We start from the raw sequence: 19,308 nt of genomic DNA, 5'->3' as shown, positions 1-19,308 counted from the left end.
GCAAGACAAAAATACACAGTTACAGTAATTTGAGCGTACTTTGCTTTTATAACTAAAGATCCAGTCTCCAATCCAGGTAGCAGGTAGACTTCGCAAGAGCTCTTTAAGAGTGGAAGTGAATAACACTTCCTTTGCTGGCCTCAACAGAAACCAAAATAAAATTTGGAGTTTCTGTTAGGAACTGTACACATACTGTTGTCACACTCGTCGTTCCCTTAGGCCACTTACTTGATAGAATGTAATTTGGTACTCTTATGCTTATTAGCTAAAGCATAAAGCGTTCTTCCCTAGGGCTGGATGACTGTCCCTTCATGTTTAAATATAGGTGTTTTTTCTAGTTGTAGAGAATCACTGACCAACTGAATTCTCCTTCAGATCTCTTTCTCTGTCTAAGTTTGGGGGTTTTTTTGGGCTTTTGTTACTGAATACCAGAAGGAAAGATTTGGGGAGGTTTTCATACAGAACCGATCCCCACCCTGTGACTTCTAATGAGACTGGTAACAAGGTAATTTTATTGCTTTTCTCCTAAGACAGGCTTTGCACAAGATTCCTTTTCAGCCCATCTTCATTCTTTATATTGCCAAATATGTAGATGGGTTTAACCAGTAAGTCTTCTTATCACTTCACACTTTAAATATGTAATTCTAGTTTGCTTATCTGCACTTAAGCAACCAGTCAACTCCTTACATCTTGAGCATAGCCCATCAAATGAGCCAGACTTTTAATTTTGGGGATGTGGTTTTGCAATACAGTTAAACCTGACTTAGTACTGTATCCAGAGCACCTGCTGCATCCTTGGGATACAGCTTGTGCTCACAGCAAACAGGCCGAAATCAAACCAGTAAAAATCTAACCTTGGTCAAAAAGTACTCTTTCTGGGATCATTTTTCTGAAGTACTTTACTGGGGCATATGTCTGTTCCTAAAACAGATGAGAAATAGCTGAGTGGGGGAGGCTACAACCACTTTTTTCAGCACAGCTAGCTATTAGATTGGCACAGTTGCACTGTAAAAACTCATTGTAGGTGTAGCTACTATTGCTTCTGACAAATAGGATGGTGGTCTTTGGATTGCTTGAATTTGCATAGTTTTAGTTAATTTGTTAGGAATATTTTAATACAAGTTGGTGTCACTTTCTGAAACTTAAAAAAGATTTTAAGAGAATTGCTTCTTTGGAGTTTGGTTTAGGTAGTTAAAAAAATGCAATCTTTTTTTTTCTTTAAAGTAGATAGCCAAATTTTCTCTTCTATCCTGTAGACAGTATCTTTTTCTCTCTTTCCCAATAGTGGACCTGTATTGTCGTTGGCCATTAGTTCCAATGGAGAACAGTGTTTCAGTGGTGGTATTGATGCAACCATCCAGTGGTGGAACATGCCTAGCCCTAACGTGGATCCATATGATACCTATGGTAAGTACCTCTTAAAATTAACTTACGACCATTGTCTTCAACATGAATTTTCTGCTTCATGCTGTTTTCTAGAGCTTTTGTGAAATTTAACTGCCATTTATTGACTAAGTTATGGGTTTTTACTTTTTGTATGTTGTAAAAAATACTTGTTCCCACTTGCATTGGTAACATACTTTGTATAGAACTGTAATAGGAAGGTTTGTAACTTTTGCAGTTTGAAGGGTAAAGAAAAAAATTAATCAGAACTTACTTTTTAAGCGTGCTTACCACTTTGGGACAGGGTCAAGGTTTCTTCTTCTCTCCCGTGTTAGTGTGATGAGTAAACTACTGCAACACTTAGGTTACATAATCTGTGGCAGTGAGATGGGGAGGGGTGAGAAGCAGTGCTCTTGCACCAATTTAGGAATATCACTACACCCTGTCTCTTAAAATCAATACGCAGCTCAAATCGTACCTCTCTGCTAGAACTTTATTTGATATAGTCAAACCACTGAAAAAGCTCCAGTTAGTGCAGGTAGCATGGTTGGTATAATTTTCACGGGCCTCAGACAGAACTGCTTCTATGTGAGTGACAGTTATTTTTAAAAGAAAGCTCTAATGGGATGTTTTTACTCCCTAAAGCTTGTTGGCAGGGTTATGTATTGCAAAATGAACTTGACTTTAATTCTTTGGAAAACTAAATTTTAATGATTCATCTAGCTTAATTATTTTCCATTTATGTTTTTCTATCACTTCTCTACTCGAAACCTGGCAGAGAATAGATTAAAAACCCCTGTATAAAAGAACAACTGCAAAGTACCAAAGAGGAGAAAATAAGAATGTGTTCACCTGCTCCGTGTCAGAAACTGTCTTAATTATTAGGGTGCTTGAGAGTTTCAGAGCATGCCACTGTGTCAGCAGAGTAGGCTGAGTTAGAACAGCACTAGGTATCAAAGTTTAGATGGAAAACTGATTGCTAGGCATTTTTGCACCTAGTGCAGAGAAAGGACTGTGACTAAGCATCTTTAACATGGTGAATTTGGAGAGAAGAAGCAAGTACCTCAGAAGAGGTTGTAACAACCATATATCATTCTGGAAAACTGCACAAAGTTGAAGGATGAGGGGTTTTTTGGTTTGGTTTGTTGGGTGATTCATTTTGGTTTTCTTTTTTTTTTTTTTTTGGTGTGCATTTTTTTGTTTGGGTTTTTGGGTTTGGGTGTTTTTTTGAGAAACTGGCAGTGGATGTGGAAAATTACCTCCTGTGTAATATCTTAGCTGTTCTTTAAATAGGGAGGGCTGAGGCTATATATGATAATTTTGTGCGGAATTTAATTTATATTAAAGAAGAAATACTTATTAATGTTTTGTCACTAAAACGTTTAATTTCTGAACTTCTGTTTTTTTTTCCAGAGCCAAACGTTCTAGCTGGCACATTAGTTGCTCACACAGATGCAGTCTGGGGTCTTTCTTACAGCGGTGTGAAGAATCACTTACTGTCTTGTTCAGCAGATGGCACTATTAGATTATGGAACCCACCAGAAAAAATGCCCTGTATTTGCACTTACAATGGAGAGAAAGGTAAGTTTTTTTCAAGTGGTTTTGAAAATCTCTTTCGAGGTAGCTGGTTCTGCATCTAGGCTCATCATGCGGCAAGCTGAGAGTGTTGGGCTTGCTTAGCCTAGAGAACAGAATGCTCCAGGGAAACCTTAAAACAGTCTTCCAGTACTTAGAGGCAGCTATGGGAAAGCTGGGGAGGGGCTCTTTATCAGTGTAGGGATAGGATGGTTTTAACCTTAAAGAGGGTAGATTTAGATAAGATATTAGGAAGAAATTTTTTTACTGTGAGGGTGGTGAGACACTGGCACAGATTGTCCAGAGAAGTCTTGTTATGTCCCATCCCTGGAGGTGTTCAAGGCCAGGTTGGATGGGGCTTTGAGCAGCCTGATCTAGCAGACAATGTCCTTGCCCATGACAGGGGGGTTTGAACCATATGACCTTTAAGATCCCTTCCAACCTAAACCATTCTATGATTACCTTCACTTATCAAAACAAGATAACAGGACTAAAGGGAAAAGGTATTATAATAAAGTAATCCTGGTGCTGTAGCATTACTCTAAAAAAGGAAGCTAATTTCTTCTTTAAGGTGACAGTATAAAACAAACTGAATGATCAGAGTGTCAGGATTATTATAAAGTGTTTTCATTCTCTTTAAAGACAATTTTTTCCCTTTCTAGATCATGGAATACCTACATCAGTTGACTTTATAGGTTGTGACCCTGCTCATATGGTGGCATCTTTTAACACTGGCAGCACTGTCATTTATGATTTAGAAACATCCCAGTCAGTGGTAATGCTTTCATCACAAATAGAATCTGGTAAGTAAAGCTCTTCTGTATTAAGTATCCATCTTGGATGAGGTACCTTTATCCAAGTTTTATTATATGGTGAATTAAGTGAAAAGGTTTTGCTCCTCTCCTGCATCATGTGGTTTGAAAGTTGGTTAGAAGCTTAAAGATGCATGGAAGAGACATGATGGGAAAGAATGTTCATTAGTAGGATTTGAAAGCAGTTAGTCAATTTTTGTTCTCTGAGCTAAGGTTTCTTAAGATTCAGTTGTCTGAATTGCATATTCAAACACTGTTAAATGTACACTTTACATGGAAGATACTAAGATAAGTGAATTAAGCTGAGTATTAGTTCAGTGTAGAATTCTGCACAGATTGTGATTAAACACTCTCTCCTGTGGAACTTCTAATATTAGAAATTCTGTTGCTACAAATAAGGTGCTACTAAGATGTAGCTGTTTAAGAACTGTGTCCATCTGATGAAACTCCAGATAGAGAAGCCTTTTTTTGAAAATATAGAAATGTTCTATAAGGAGAACCCCCAGTCTCTGATTTTTTATTTATTTTTTTTATGAAATGAGAATTTCCTTCTCCCCTTCCAGTAGTCCAGTTTATTTAGTGGTTATACTTACAGTATTAAGTAGATTATATAAAGTCTTCAACACAGGCTACAGATCTCTACAAAAGCTTTATTCTTGGTACCTTGTGCAAAAACTGGCATTAATGGTGAGAAAGAACATTAATTGGAGAAATACCTTTCCTAGTTTGAAGAGAGATTCTTAAATAGAATCGGCAAGAATTAAGCACAGAACGTAAGGGAACAAGCCTTAGAACACTGCCGCATCAGGTTAAAGTATTTTTGTAGAGAAGAGAATTCTAAAAAATTCTAAAGAGATTCTAAACTCTTTATTGTTTCTTTAAGTTGAAATAAGATAGGAATCTAGTAGGTTCGGTTGATTTCAGTTATTTAGATTTCACCTTTTTTTTTTTTTCCCTGAGCAAAATCTTTTTTTGATGTGCGCGTTTTAAGAGGTCTGTCCTAAACGTGTACCATAGATGCTACAGTTTGTTTCTACTTGCCAAGTGCTGCCCTGCAGTACTTGCTTGGATTGTTTGCTAGCTCTCTCAAGAAATTTTCATGTGTATAAACCTTTAACCTTAGAGTACATTGGCTAGAATCTGCCTGGCTTAGCCCCTGTAAAACAAGAAGCTAATATTTATTTCTTAGGAGATTAATTGATACTTTTCCTAAAATGTTATTTATAAAGTATTAGTTAAGTAAGCTTAATTGTAATGCTAAAATATTCTTGTTTTAATTTTAATCCTTTCTTTAAGGCAGGTGATATTTTTCTTTTTATTTTCAGGTGTACAATCAAATAATCATATTAACAAGGTAGTAAGTCATCCCACACTTCCTGTAACCATTACAGCACACGAAGATAGACATATCAAATTTTTTGACAACAAAACGGGTAAGGATAAAAGAGAACCTAACTTGTCTCTGTAAATATGTTTGAAGTAAACCTCCATGCACATATGGAGAATCACTGTGTAGAAAACTTCCTAGTGATACAGTTTCACACAGGAGAACTTTTGGTATTTGTAAGATTAAACCTGTGCGGTACCTTTTCTATGACATAGTGATATCCATTGCAATTGTGACTTCAGCAGTCAGAAAATACTCCCTCAAAACAAGTAGAGTTAGTTGTGAGGGACAAGAAGGTTCTATTAAGTTAGCACTTTGCTAATTCATGAAATATGTCTGCCATTTTCTTTTTTCAGCGTTTTCGTGCTTTTAACTCTAAGCATGTATCAGTTATGTTTTTCAACTCAGTAGTAAAGAACATTGCTTCATACCTACTAGGACAAGAAAGCAACCCTGAAGTCATTGTAGTAGTGGTATCCTGTGTTATAGTTAAGATGCTGATTAAGTTTATAAAAGGATCTGGAAAAAGGAGGGGACAGAAGGGTATAGGGAATAACTGCACAGTCTGACGTGGCAAGAAGGTTGGAATAATTGTATGAATGAACATAAATGTCCCATTTGTCAAATTATTGGTCGCTTCCCAAATATTACCCTGTGAAAGTTAGATGGGAAAAAAGGTAATCACCATTAGCTGACTTTAAGCAAGTATATGTGCCAAACCCCTGTTTAAAGTGTTTGGTTCACGTAGGGTGAGAGGTGGTGTTCTTGTACTTTTTATTTTTAAAAGTAACAATCTAAGATGTATTTTTCAGGAAGGTATGTCTTTGAGTTGTGGTCATTAAATGCTTTGCAATGATTGTCCTGAAATGAAGATTTATTTAAAGAAGTGAAGCTGTAGAATAAGGAGGAAAATCTTGCATGGACAAATAAGCGTATCAAAGATGGGAAACAGAAGGTAGAAGTATAATAAACAGTCACTTTGTGAAATAAAAAATTACCAGATCCTGAAGGGATCAGCAGTAGTTCAACATAATATGAATTGTCTGGACAGGGGATAGTATGTTGACAGTTTGCTGACATTCGTTAATCCAGGGTATTAAAACTAAAGGCTGACGAGGAAGAACTGAAGATCTTACTAGATTTATGAGCAGGCAAATTAAATTCCATGTGGATAAATGTGAAACAATGCATGTAGGGATAAATAAACTATAATATAAAATAACAGTCAGTGGGCTGACTGTTCTTACTAAAGGTAAAATTTTGGAGTTGTAAGAAGAGGTTGGATGAAAATGTCAGTTTAGTGCTTAGCAGTCCGAACAGCAAAATGAGTGTTAGGAGGAATGAAAGGAATAAACAAACAAACAAAAAAATTGTTAATACCTTTGTATGGATTCTTGATGCATCTGCATGCATACTTTGTGTTACTCCGGTCTCCCTTGTCTCAAAAGGGACATAGCCAAATGAAAACGTTTCAGAGAATTGTTAGAAAGATTATTGGAGACCTTCAGTAGCTTTTAGCTTCTTCAAGAAGAATCTTGGTAAGAGGCTGAGATTCTTCAGGAATTACTGAGGGATAAAATTTATTAGGAAACATGTACGGTTGGACTTGAAGATCTCAAAGGTGTTTTCCAACCTAGGGACTCTATGATTCAGGAAGACAACTTTGCCAACTAGGCAAAGATAACATACCTTCTTCATGTTGATTGTGGTCTTACAGGGATTTATTTGCTCTCTTTTCCATTACATGAACTGAGGTTCAATTGATAACCCTCAACGGCAACAGGTTCAAAACAGAAAGAGGTGGTTGTTCTTTATAATGTGCTGTTAAATGTTTTGGAACTCCTTCCAAAAAGCATCATAAGATGCTAAATGAAGTTATTAAAGGTCTGAGAATGGAGGTCACAGAAAAGAGGTGCAGTAAGAGTAGTTGACTGCAGAGGTAATACCTCTGGTTTGTGCCATAATTTAACAGTTAGTTGTTAGGATCTGAGGGTATTCTGGGCATGTATCACTTACAGTTGCCTTGTTTTTATTTTGTTCCCTGGTTTATCGCCCCTAGTCTCACTTTTAGCAAAGACAGAGAAAAATGGACCTTTGATATGACTCAGTAAGTCTCTTTTTACAAAGATTTGTGAACACTTTGTCCAGCTAGGGCAGGTATTGGGACACCTAAGGGACTTAAAATTCAGGTTCTCACCCAGTCTAATCCAGTTTAGGATTAGTCTTCATTTTCATTGCTACCAGTAAAATGCCAGATGGATAAAACATGCTTGTAATGGGAGTGCCTTTTTGAGAGTTTTGTGCCATTCTGTCTGTTTATGCAATAGAATTTTCTAATAGAATTGTATTAGTCAGATATTATTGTAATCTAAATAAACGTGTTATTCTAGATGGCATTGAACAGGAATGTTATTTTTATAAGAAACAATACTTCACATGGAATTCACTGTTGGTTTTGATTTTAGGTAAAATGATCCATTCTATGGTTGCTCACTTGGATGCTGTCACAAGTCTAGCTGTAGATCCTAATGGAATCTATTTAATGTCTGGAAGTAAGCATTTTCGTCATCTTCTGCATGCTCTATAAATTTTGCATCTATGATGCAGTTAAATGTCTGACAAATCTAACTCTTGTCTTTTTTTCTTTTTCTAAATTTTTTTTTTCCTAAACAGGCCATGATTGTTCCATTAGGTTATGGAATTTGGACAGCAAGACATGTGTGCAAGAAATAACAGCTCATAGGAAAAAGCTGGATGAATCAATTTATGATGTAGCATTTCATCCATCAAAAGCATATATTGCCAGTGCAGGAGCTGATGCCCTTGCCAAAGTATTTGTGTGACATAGCAGAACAAACCTGCATCATAGCAGCAGGTCTGTTTGGACAAAAAAGAGGGAATGCGTCACTGCCATCAATTATAAGGTTACCAATAAGACACTACATCTGATCTGCCTGGGTGAAGGCTCTTACTGTCGGGCAGGTAGAGGTTGGTGAAAAGTCACCACATCTTGAACAATGTCAGGCTCATTTCATTTAACTGTAATTACTGTATTTGGGGGGTAGGGAGAAATACAAAAAAAATAAACCAGTATTTGTAGCCTTGACTGGATATGAACTGAGCGTATGTCTGTTCTTTAGGTGTCTTTAAGCAAACGTGGAGTCTGATCTTACAAAAGACACTTATTTTGGACTCTGTGTGCTGCCTTAGGGTTAGGAATGTGGTGCTCTTGTGGAGGGAAGTGAGCTCCAAGAGTAGCTTTCTTTTCATCTCTTAGTAATCTTCTGTTTATCAGTTGAATGCCACAGATTCCCCTTTTAAACTTTTATTTTGCTTTAAAGAAAAGAAAATTTAACTTAAAATATTTTAGCATTAGTTGCACAAAATGTTTGGATAAAATTCTAGTTTTTATAAGTCTTTTTATATATTTAGCCTGTCACAACAGTGCTCAAGATTGTATTGATAATGTTTTTCTGCATTATAGAACCCTAAAACACAGAGATCTCACTGACCCGCTGCCGTGTAACCACACTCTTCCCTTCTTTTGCCTAATACAGCTCAGCTAAGTCCTTGTATAAGGATGCTAATTCATCATCATCGCATAACTGTCTTCATAAATAAAGGACTGTAAAATGTGTTCAAATGAAACACAGAGGGGTTAACACCCCCAAATGAACTCTTTAAAAAAAAAAATTTAATCTTGGCATCCTATCACTATGTGATATTTTGTACATCTTACTGTATTTACGAGTTTATTTATCAAGGATTACCCATCTTGCTAATGGCCTATTGTTATTTATTTCACTTTTTGTTGGTCTTTATATCCTTTTATGTAGTGTGTTAAAGGGCCCTGTATATCTATTATGGCACACTCTGAACAGTCTAAAATAGATGAGAAAATGGGACATTTGATATTTCTAAAGTTGCGAACCAAGAATTTCTTTTTCTTCTGGTTAAGTACCTGAAGTGGAGTTGATTCCAAAAAACAGTCTTGTTTCAGAAGTTTTGGAGTGAAAAATATTTTTATTTGTGTTTCAAATAGAGTACAAAAGTAGTTGTTTCAAGATTCATAAATCTGCTGTGTTTTGACTAGTTATTCCCTGCTTTTATTTTATTTTCAGATGTGCTTCAGTTTATGGTGTAACTAAAGATTTTGTTTGTGTAATGCATGATTAATACAATAAAGTATTTTTTCTAGTCTTCCACAAAACTTTTCTGATCAGTTTGCGAGTTTTGATGAGTTTTGTAAGGTTTCTGTTTTACAAACTATGAATCAGCAAATTTTTAAGATTGTACCACATAGCAAAACTACAGCTGTTGAAAAATAATGTATATAAAATGCATATAATAAATATTAAATGGTGTACCTGTATGTTACTGTTGGCTACATTATTTTGTGTTGCACAGTTTGAAAGTGTCATTCTACAAATTACTAAATTAGGTCTAAACTTTAGCAAAATGACCATTTGTTTATTATGCTTATAAGCTGCTTTGCTTTTGGAAAATTGTAAGATTTGTCTGGATGTCAACCAACTGTTAGATTTCAAGCAGCAGTACCCACATATAAGAACATGTTTCCACAATATTTTAAAAGCTCTTACAAGAACAAATTGAGGATTGCTAGTGTATTGAGAGCCTTTACAAGGTGATAATCACACAGTTTTCACTATCACTGTATATGGAGCAATTCTCAAGTGATTTAAGTGCCAGAAGGATACTGTTTTTGTTCCAAACTGCCACTGAATCATTGTGTTGAATTAAAAAAAAAATGTAATTTTTAAATTATTAAAATTTGCTCATGTCATATATCTATTAACCTTTTTTCACTTCTTTACAAATCCTCCAATGAAGGTGATGCATGGAAGGGGCAATTGTTTTGCAAAAGGCTAAGTTACAGGTCAATGTTTAACTACTCTCTGCTGAATCACTCCTTGAAAGTTTATCAGCAGAACCAGAATACCACCATGTGAATCTTAGATTCGTCATGTAAAAGTAGTGCGCTTAGATATAAGCTGAAACATGTTCCTATAAGTGGTTGTAACTGTATTGTTCCATGTAAGTTTCCAGTTTTACAATGAGAATGTATCTCATGTCATCTCATGTCAAGCAAATTAGATTTTAAAAAAAAAAAAGAAAAAAGGTGCTCATGGTAGGCAGAATACTGAAGTTATGTTCTGAAATTGATTTTGGTTTAGTAATGTTACGTTGTTTGAAATGTTATAGTAAATTATAATTGTATAGAAATCGGAAGATTTTGTCCTTTATCATGAAGACTAAGGTGAGGCCTTTCAGTAACTGCTTGTAGGACACTAAGACTTTACCTTTCAAAGTAACATTCAGCTGATTTGCACTTTTTGTTTCTTCCAGTCTAAAGCATTCAACTAATCAACAGACAAGAGAGTATTTGAATTTTATTGGAAGTAATTTCATAATCGCCTTTTCTGAAGCCAAACATTGTTTCTGGCAGCTTTTCCAGACTGCTGCATTTTAATGCTTAAATGAAATGTGATTGTTTAATAAACATTGCCATGCATAACATTTACTTTTTTTTAATTGTATTAAACTTGAAATGGTAAAACCAAAAATATTTGCTTAAGTTTCCTTAATTGAAATATTAATAGTCATCTTAGTTTACCATTGCGTAGTGGATCAAATGCTGTAGGGAGGTTTCACTTACTGAGTAGTGACTATAATCTCTAATGCAGTCTTAGTTTACTGTGGGGTATAACATGCTAAACCTTTTGTTTATGAACAGAAGAGCTGTAGTAATGCGGGGCAGGCATGGAATGATAGTGCTGGAATAAATGTTTTCATTTAGCAAAAGATCTTCAACTTACAAAAGGACTGATTTACTTCTCCTTTCTAAGTAGGATCAAAAGGACTTATGTAAGATATCCAGATGTTTTCAGTAATACCTTTAGCATTTAGGGTATGACTGATGGAATGGAATGTGAATCACCCCACATCTTGTTTTTTAGAGTAGGAACTGTTTTAAGCAGATGCATGATGACTCTACTCCAGCATCTTCTCTACAGAAATATCAAATATATCTGGAAAAGGGGGTAACAAGCCCTGATCAAGAGCCTTCCATAATTTAGAAATCCTAAGGAAGAATTTACTTACCAGGAGATAATTAGTAGATTTTCCTAGTGGGAAAACTCTGTGGGCTTGAACATACATCATCAGACGTGGTCCATTTCTCCTGTTCTATGTTAACTGATCCATTTTAAAACTGATATCACACTCTGTCCTGGCATACTCTTATTATTGTGTGCTTCCCTAGCGCTTCTCTCAAATCATTAGAAAGCTTCTTGGTCACACAGTGCTGACTGCTCTTCCTTCTAGTTGTATCATATAAAAGGTGTCTCCAACAATTCCATCCCAGTTGAGCAGCTGGTACTTTTGCAAGGAGTCTAAACACACAGGTAAGGCGTGGTCTACATAAATCCTGCTGGGAAAATGAGCATAATCTTTTTCCTTCCAGGTAAAGTTACATGATATGAAAACATGATTGACTACCTTTCAATTGTGTTTAGTTTCACTATGGAGTGTGTGTCTCTATGTATGTATTTATTCTTTAGGACTTCTTAAGAAAAAAAATTAACAAAACCAGAAGGCTCTGGAATTGTTTTTAAATGCTTCATATGATGTGAGCATGAATGAAGGCATCATACTTGAGTTACCAGCAAACTAAATGGCTTATATTAATAGATTTTAAAAAATAAAGTTTAAGCTACGAAACATTATAAATGTCATAAAAATACATTGCATTGTTTTCTTATTTCAATACAGAACCAAATTTCTACTGACGTAATAGTGGGAAACAACATGCTTTTAGTCTCTTTAGTCTCCTACCTTGATATCTTTATGGCCTTCACAAGAGAAGTCACATAGACTTTCTGAAAATGCATGTATAGCAACAAAATACTTACATTTTTGGATATTTGTAGAGTTTAAGGAAGTTAATTTAGCTCTGAGGTCCCTAGAAATGAAAAGGCAGTAGTGGAGGTTGTAAGACTTTTGTTTTCAACAATCCCTGAACCTCTGACTTCTGTTCTGTAAAAGTGTCTTCTGGAAATGGTAAGCTGGAAGTTGTTCATGTGTATTTTAACAATAGCTGTAGTTAAATTTCTTTAGATGCACATCAGATTAAACACATGGCAATGAGGCCAGATTTTTTTTCTTTTTTTTTTTGTGATCTAGAACCTTATTAGGAGACAGTTTTCTAATTATTAATTCCCATACATCTTGAATTTGTTATTGATAATATTTTCTCCAGGAAGGCCATGTCTAGAGTTCGGCTGGCTTGGTCTAGTTCTCCTGAAGCAGAATAACTGAGGAGGCCAATAACTGGCCACCTTTAGTCATCCTAGTGCACCTACAGCATCTAGGAGCAGTGCTAGGGCTTTTAATCTAGCAGTAGAGGAACTGTTGCTTTGGTTGTATGTAATGCTATAATGTAATGTTGCCAGAGTAATGCTAAATGTCTAGCATGTCCTTTTAACTGGAGGAGAGAGCACTGATTACTACGAGCATATGGCTTGACTTTGTTCTGCGTTGGGACTCTTAGCTATTGACCTTTAACAAATAGCAAGAAGCAACTTTAACTGCTTAATATCTTCTACATAAACAACATACATAGATGTTCTCCATGTAACTGAAAACAACTATAGTGTTCTGCTGCTTCAGTCTTAACAGTGCTTAGATACTTTTGATGTTCTTGTTAAAATGATTCAAATGAATTTATTACAGAAATAAATTCTGAACTAAAGGATCGTTGCTGTGAATTTGTATGTATTTGTAAAACACACTATAGGTAGGAATTTAGTCATAGAATTGTTTACACTGGGAAATTCCTGTAAGATCAAGTCCAAGCGTTAACCTGTGTGGTTAAAGGCTGCTTCTTTTAAATCAAGTATTGTTGGGATTGTATCTGGTTTAACTACATTCAAAATATTGCCTCTTCTTCATAAATGGCACTAATGCTTTGAAAACTGGTGGTTTTTCAAGTAGAAATAAAGATAATGCTAGCTTAATTATGTGACTTGTATAATTGCTCATTTCTGTCACAAAAGGTACGGGGTGAGATAACCTCGTAAGGTGAAAAGCTCCATTCTGCTTCAGAGTATTGTATGCCTTGGAATGAATTTCTCATTTGGTGATCAAGAAGTATTTGCTTTTTGGATGTCTTTGATTTGGATGTATTGGACACCCTTTGACCTGAAAGGTCAGCACCATAAGGGAATGATTTGCTGCTCTAGCTTCAGGTTCCTTGGTGACAAAAAATAATAGGATCGGCTATGCAAGCAAACGTTTTTAATCAGTTTTCAGTGTAACTTGAAGAGGAGCCTTTTCCAGCTGAACACTTTTGATTATAAGGGGTTTTAATTCTGTTCAGTCTTAAGCATTCATCAGTGCTAGCTGGCTTGCTAACTTCTCCCATATGCTTCTGTCTAACTCTCTGCTCTTCCTGAAAGATCAAGAGGCTTTGGGAAACCTGTAGGAGGAAAGAGTATCTTGTACAAACATGAGGTGGTGAATCCATGCAGGATCTACAGAAATGTATGTCCACTTGAACTCTTGAGAGGATGACTATAAGCTGAGTGCACAGGGGCTTGTGGCTCACCTTCTGATTGTGCAGTGGAGCTGGTGAGGCTCACCTGGCTGTGCCACATTGAGAAGGCAATAATGGCTGCACAGTGGGGCTGCAGAGTCCAGCGGCAGCGGGGAGAGACATTGCTATCTCCCTACCTGCAGGTGTTCCGGTGTTGGCAGAGGGAGGGAGCTGCTCGTGTTGTATGCTGTTGGTTACATATACCTGAGATGTTCCCTGGTGCTCCTCCCTTGACTCCACCTGCAGCTTGACTCGCCTGGGACTGTTGGGAGCAGTTGCTTATGTGGCTGCTGGCTTTGGGTAATCCTGGTGAGTCTGGAGGCTGAGCAGAGGGAGTGACTGATGGCATCTGGGCATTTCTCCAGATGGAGCCTGAGAGCTGCTGCATGTTTGCTCATGAACAGCAGTTGGCCAAAGGGACGTGTGTTTCAGTCATGAAGGAGGGTTGACCAACAGGATCATATGGTCTTGGTGGCTTTCTGGTGACTGGCATGATTGGCTTTTGTAAGCAGATTTTTTCCTCTTGTTTCAGGTGTCTTTCCTCTCCTGTTGCTCTTTCATAGCTTGAAAGGGGTGTATCTTACGTTGAGTGTATATTTTTAATGAATATGAGGATTTTTTTCTTTCCAAAAAGAGAGCTTTTCTGAGGAAAAAGCTTCTTGTTTCATTATTGGCATCTTGCATCTAAGCTCTTGTCATACATAATTCAGTGGGGATAAAGAGCTCCTGCTTTATGCGGAAGTTTTGTCTTCCTTCCCTGAAATCTTGGCAAAATCTGGGAGCAAGAAAACCCAAACCTTTCCGCTCTCTTTGAAAAATATCCTGTGTGCAGCAGGCAGGGAGGCACAGAGAAGGGTGTGGGGTCTCTGCCGCTGCTGCTTGTGTGGGCACTGCCGAGCCTCAGCTGGTGACGGGTATCAGGCCTCTGGGAGAAGGTGGCTGTGAATGTTTGTGACAGGAGTTCAAAAGAAGTTCTTGCAAGGTCCTGCATGTAGAGGCAGTTGATTGAAATCTGTGTCATGGCTCCATGTTACGTACCTGGTGCCTTCAGTGGACTGGATGGTAGCCAGGGGTTTCCCCTGGATTGCTTACTTGAAGTATTTTTGTGTTACTTAAAAACACCGTTACATCTGAATGACAGTAAATGTTTTAAAATGCTTTTCAATACCACTTCATTACTAGGGTAGTTGTTAGCAAAACAGGAGCTTTATTTTAGTTTCCTAAATTAGTGCCTTGACTCTTCTTCCTTTGATAACTCAGGTGATTGATTGTGCCAGTCTTAATAGGCATCGCTTTTTCTTAAGATGATTTAGGTAACATTTGCTGTACAGAATTTCTTAGAGGCTGGAAATATTTTCCTCAGACTTGTGTGACCTCGTACCTGACGATTTCCGTGGTGTGAAGACATTATATTCTGTCAAACTTTTTTGAGGGGCAGATATTTGTGCTTACAGAGTCAACTGATAGTAGTCACTTTCTCTTAGTTGTGTGTGTTAGTCTAGTTGCTGTTTAGACTTGAGCTAATCAGATGATTATGGAGTAAAGTCCTTGTTGAGGTATTTGCTGCTAGCACACTGAGCCGGGTGGTTGTTTTGTTTCTGAACTCCTTGAAGTTTTCACCAGAACTAGTAGTTCCAACAGGACAAAGTTGTGTCCCTCATCTCATTTAGAATATTGAGATAGGAGGAAGCTGTTGCCTTCCCATCTTCCTTTTCTGAAGTAGTAGTAGATTATTAAAATACCTAAGAGTAAGTGTCAGAGAACTCTGGAAATTACATGACTGTGAATTTGGCTTTGAATAAAAAAGATAATTTTAATGGTATAGTTTTTTATTTGAAATTTAGAAAGCTAGTAATTCATTTTTGGCCTTCTATCTAATTAAAATAATTTCCCTAGATCTTTCTGGTCTTTTCTGTCTTTTGACTTGTTGACTCTAACTTGTGTTCACTGGCAGAGAATTGTTTGTCATATTTGTAATCTGATCACACACACTGGGTCAGAAAAATAGTTCTTATCCCTCTGCTTACATTCTGCCATATTCTGATTGTTGTTAAGCAGTAAAGCCCTTAACTTTTCCAACCTCCGCTGAGGACAGATAAGTTAGCATTTGCTAGCAAAAAAAAAAACTATGCAGGATTCTCATGGTGGTGTCTTAGGAATTGGTCCAGTAGCTGTAGGTTCAGTTATAACCTGAGGCTGAAGGTATATTCAAAGTGACAGCACCTGGCTTCGAAGAGAGTGCCCTCAGTGTGAGGTCAGGTTTCTTGGCAGCCAGGGAGCAATGCTACCTGCTCCTTTGGCCGTAGTAAACAAATGGGCCAAAGCAGTGCCGTTTCCCTGCATTATTCTACGGTGGCTGGAGTTCAGCTGACTGTGCCGGTGTTTGCAGACTGCTCCAATGGTAAGAAGTAAAGAAAAATAAGTACACAGTATTCATTTGTGCATTGACACAGATAAATGTAAATAGATTTTAGAGTAATAAAACAATAAATACCATTTGGGTAATGAAAGTGGCTTTATGGTCAAGGATACTCCACTAACCAAACCTGATTGTTTGAAAGGAAAGTCAGTTTTGATCCTAACGAGATTAAATTTAGAGCGGGCAATGTGCTTCAAAGCAGAGAAGATTAAGCCTTTGCACAGATTGCGAACTTTTAGGACGTATTCTTCCTTCAGCTGAAGCCAAAGTGGGCAAAGGAATGTGCATTGCAGCTAATAGACATATATAACTGGAAAGCTACTCAAATTATAAGCTGTACACTAGAAATTTTCATGTATTTGGTGTGCATATTTGGCTGGCAGTTGATCACAAACTATTCAAACACATTCCACTTCAGCTTCTCGAGCAAACCCTTTATGTTTACTCTCCCAGATCCAAACAAAAGCCCATCAGTAAGATTTTTTTTTTTGATTGATTGATTTTATTAGGCTGTGGATCTAAGCCTCCAGTTTCCACGTGGCTTGTTGAAGGTACAAGTTGATCTTCTTTGACAGTGTGCTAAGGCCTTCTATGGCACTTGTGAGCAGCAGAGAAATGTTCTGATTTTCATTGCTTTGATGATTTCTGGAGCTGATTTACCCTTCACCCTAATGAAAGGAAGGAAAATGCTGAGAGAACTAGAATCTCTGCATTTAAAAGCAGTCACTTTGGTAGAGCTTGGCAGTGATATTGAGAGTTGCCCCGTTAGAAATATGGCTTAAAATCAAGGTATAAAAAGTTGTCACTGGTTTTCTTCTTCAGAACAGGGGAAAAGCAAAATGCATTACTTTTATGGTATAGTGCCATGCTTCATAGAAGACCCATGTGACAACACTAATACGATTTGTGAATAGAAATAATTAAATAATTACTACTACTAAGTAGTAATTAATTTCTGGCACAAAAAACTGTTCAGATTAAAATATTATACTTCATATATGTTAAACCCCTCCCATTCTTCCTCCTCTCTTTCCACCTCAAAATTATCTCCTGCGTTGTCAAAAAGTATAGTCATTGGCTTTTGATGCAAATGTTTTTTGGCTGTTTACTATGTAGCTCTTTATTGACATTGATTTTGAAAGGCAAACTAAATAGTTCTTATTTTCTCTTAAGAATATTCAGATAGTCTTACTTTTGTTTTTCTCTTGTTCCTTGCTGATTAATAGTTTCACAAGCAGTGATAAAGGTTGACTTCTGAGACCTGCTCTTCCTGCCCTCTGCTTGAGGATGTGATTTTTGCTGCCAGGTCGCAGGTCTGACAGTATGAAGACTTCTCTGCAATTTACTGACCTTCAACCCTGGGCTGTACACCTGCTTTTCCTGTATACAGCACTTGTCAGACAGGTGTGCATCTAGAACACCTCCTGTATCAAAAGATGCACATCCAAGGTGATTCATCATCAGAGAGGATCTAAATGCCTAAGATTTGTGTGAAGTGTAAAATTTGAGGTGCCTTGGAGCCTGAATCAGAGAACATGGCCTGGGTACGGAGGCATTCTCTGCAGAGCCTGGTGCCTTGCCAGCACCTTGGGATAAAAACTCCCGATGAATGACATGCAGGTTCACTGGGAGGTACTTCGTACAGACACAGCCTTTCTATCTTTGTGCTGAAGTTGCATGCAGGAAATAGTAAGCATGAAAATTTGTTGCATGTCCTCTCTGTGTATAATCCTTGACTTGGAATTTCATCCTGGAGATAAGCATTTCTAGCATTTCCTTCAAGGACTGAGAAGGGCGTACTGCACGCTGCTTTTGATTATAAATTATCCTAAGAGTGGACTTCACCCAGGAAATTAATAGACAGGTTTGGTGTCTTCTGGCAGTGAATGATCCCAGCACTGAGGTGTATGTTCTAACCAATGCCTGGCTGTAGGCTGCAGCCCTTACTGAAAGTTGGTAACATGGTACAAAAAGTAACTTCATTTTCTTTAGGACAGCAAATTAACAGAATTACGTAAATTTAGGTTGCTCTGGGATTTCCACCAAGAAGGATGAGTTTTGGACTCAGTTAACTACTGCTTTATGTGAAATTCAGAAACAGCTCTGGGAATTGCAGCAAGTACCTGAACTGCTAAGCTTAGTCTTCTACTCTTTTCTGAGTGAAGGAATTGTAATTGCATTTTATGTGCAGTAGTATAGGTCATCAGCAGTCGTCTTGCAAACCTGAGGCCCCCTGAGCCTTAGGAGTATTTTTCAGGGAAGCAGTGCACAGAGAATCACAGAATGGTTTGGATTGCAAGAAGATCTTTTGAAGATCTAGTCCAGCCCCCTACCATGCTTTTCATCATACAGGTTTTTATCAGATGTATTTTCATCATACAGGTTTTCTCTTCTCACTAGAGAAGAGAATGGATCCCCTGCAGGCCATATTCTTGAGTGGCAGTGCCAATCCCTCCAGCAATGGTCCCAAACAGAGTGTGCCCAGCTGATGTTAGCTGCAGCTTTGTTCACGTTCTTTCTACTGCTTGGTCCAGCAGTATAAAACTGAATTCTCGTAGTGTGTCTTTACCTACCTTATTACGCAAAACAGAACTTCAAATCATGTTTGCTACCCTCCTACCATGCTGTTCTTGCTCCAAACTTACATTCTACTTACTGAACAGGCCACATCTTTTCCACCTCGGCTCGCTATTTCACCAGGTGTCAATTCTTTTATCTAATCCCACCAAAATTTTTTTTTTCCCAGATCACGGCTGTGCTCACAGATGCTGCTTCCATATAAATTCTGCACATTTAAAAATTATTTCCTGTACCCACCACTTCCTTCCTCATTGTAATTGGGCTGCATAAAGGCTGTGAATAAGGGAAAGGGCCAACAACTTTCTGTGGCAGGACACCTCTACATAGCTGACTGGGGAGCACACTAAACAAGGAGCCCTGAGAGCCTGGCAAGAGCTCCCACAGATGTTCATGGGCTTTGTGGAGCTCAGCGTACAGCGGGGGAAAGGCTGTTGGGACCTGCTAGACTGCTTGTTGCTAGGCACTCAGGGCTCCCCATGGAGAGTTGTCCGTGAGAGTTGTCCTAGACCCACAGGTAATACGTTATCGCCTATCCACA

At 37.6% G+C, this 19,308-nt stretch overlaps 2 protein-coding genes across 6 annotated transcripts in view; one reads left to right on the top strand and one right to left on the bottom strand.

Annotated features, from left to right (window-relative positions):
* Positions 1-10,742, top strand: part of STRN3 (striatin 3) — a 66,338-nt gene extending 55,596 nt beyond the window's left edge. For all 5 annotated transcript variants that reach the window (XM_069858375.1, XM_069858374.1, XM_069858376.1 and 2 more), the window contains 6 exons: positions 1,286-1,407; positions 2,797-2,964; positions 3,621-3,761; positions 5,096-5,203; positions 7,623-7,709; positions 7,831-10,742. In XM_069858375.1, coding sequence (XP_069714476.1) covers positions 1,286-1,407; positions 2,797-2,964; positions 3,621-3,761; positions 5,096-5,203; positions 7,623-7,709; positions 7,831-8,000 — 796 coding nt within the window. In that variant the 3' untranslated portion in view covers positions 8,001-10,742. The remainder of the gene's footprint in view (positions 1-1,285; positions 1,408-2,796; positions 2,965-3,620; positions 3,762-5,095; positions 5,204-7,622; positions 7,710-7,830) is intronic.
* G2E3 (G2/M-phase specific E3 ubiquitin protein ligase) overlaps positions 1-19,308 on the bottom strand; it is a 229,052-nt gene that overhangs the window by 72,425 nt on the left and 137,319 nt on the right. The gene's annotated exons all lie outside the window — the stretch shown is intronic.

This window comes from Phaenicophaeus curvirostris, chromosome 5 (genome assembly GCF_032191515.1).
Source record: "Phaenicophaeus curvirostris isolate KB17595 chromosome 5, BPBGC_Pcur_1.0, whole genome shotgun sequence".
Classification (NCBI taxonomy): Eukaryota; Metazoa; Chordata; class Aves; order Cuculiformes; family Cuculidae; genus Phaenicophaeus; species Phaenicophaeus curvirostris.
This window is presented reverse-complemented; position numbering and strand designations above follow the sequence as displayed.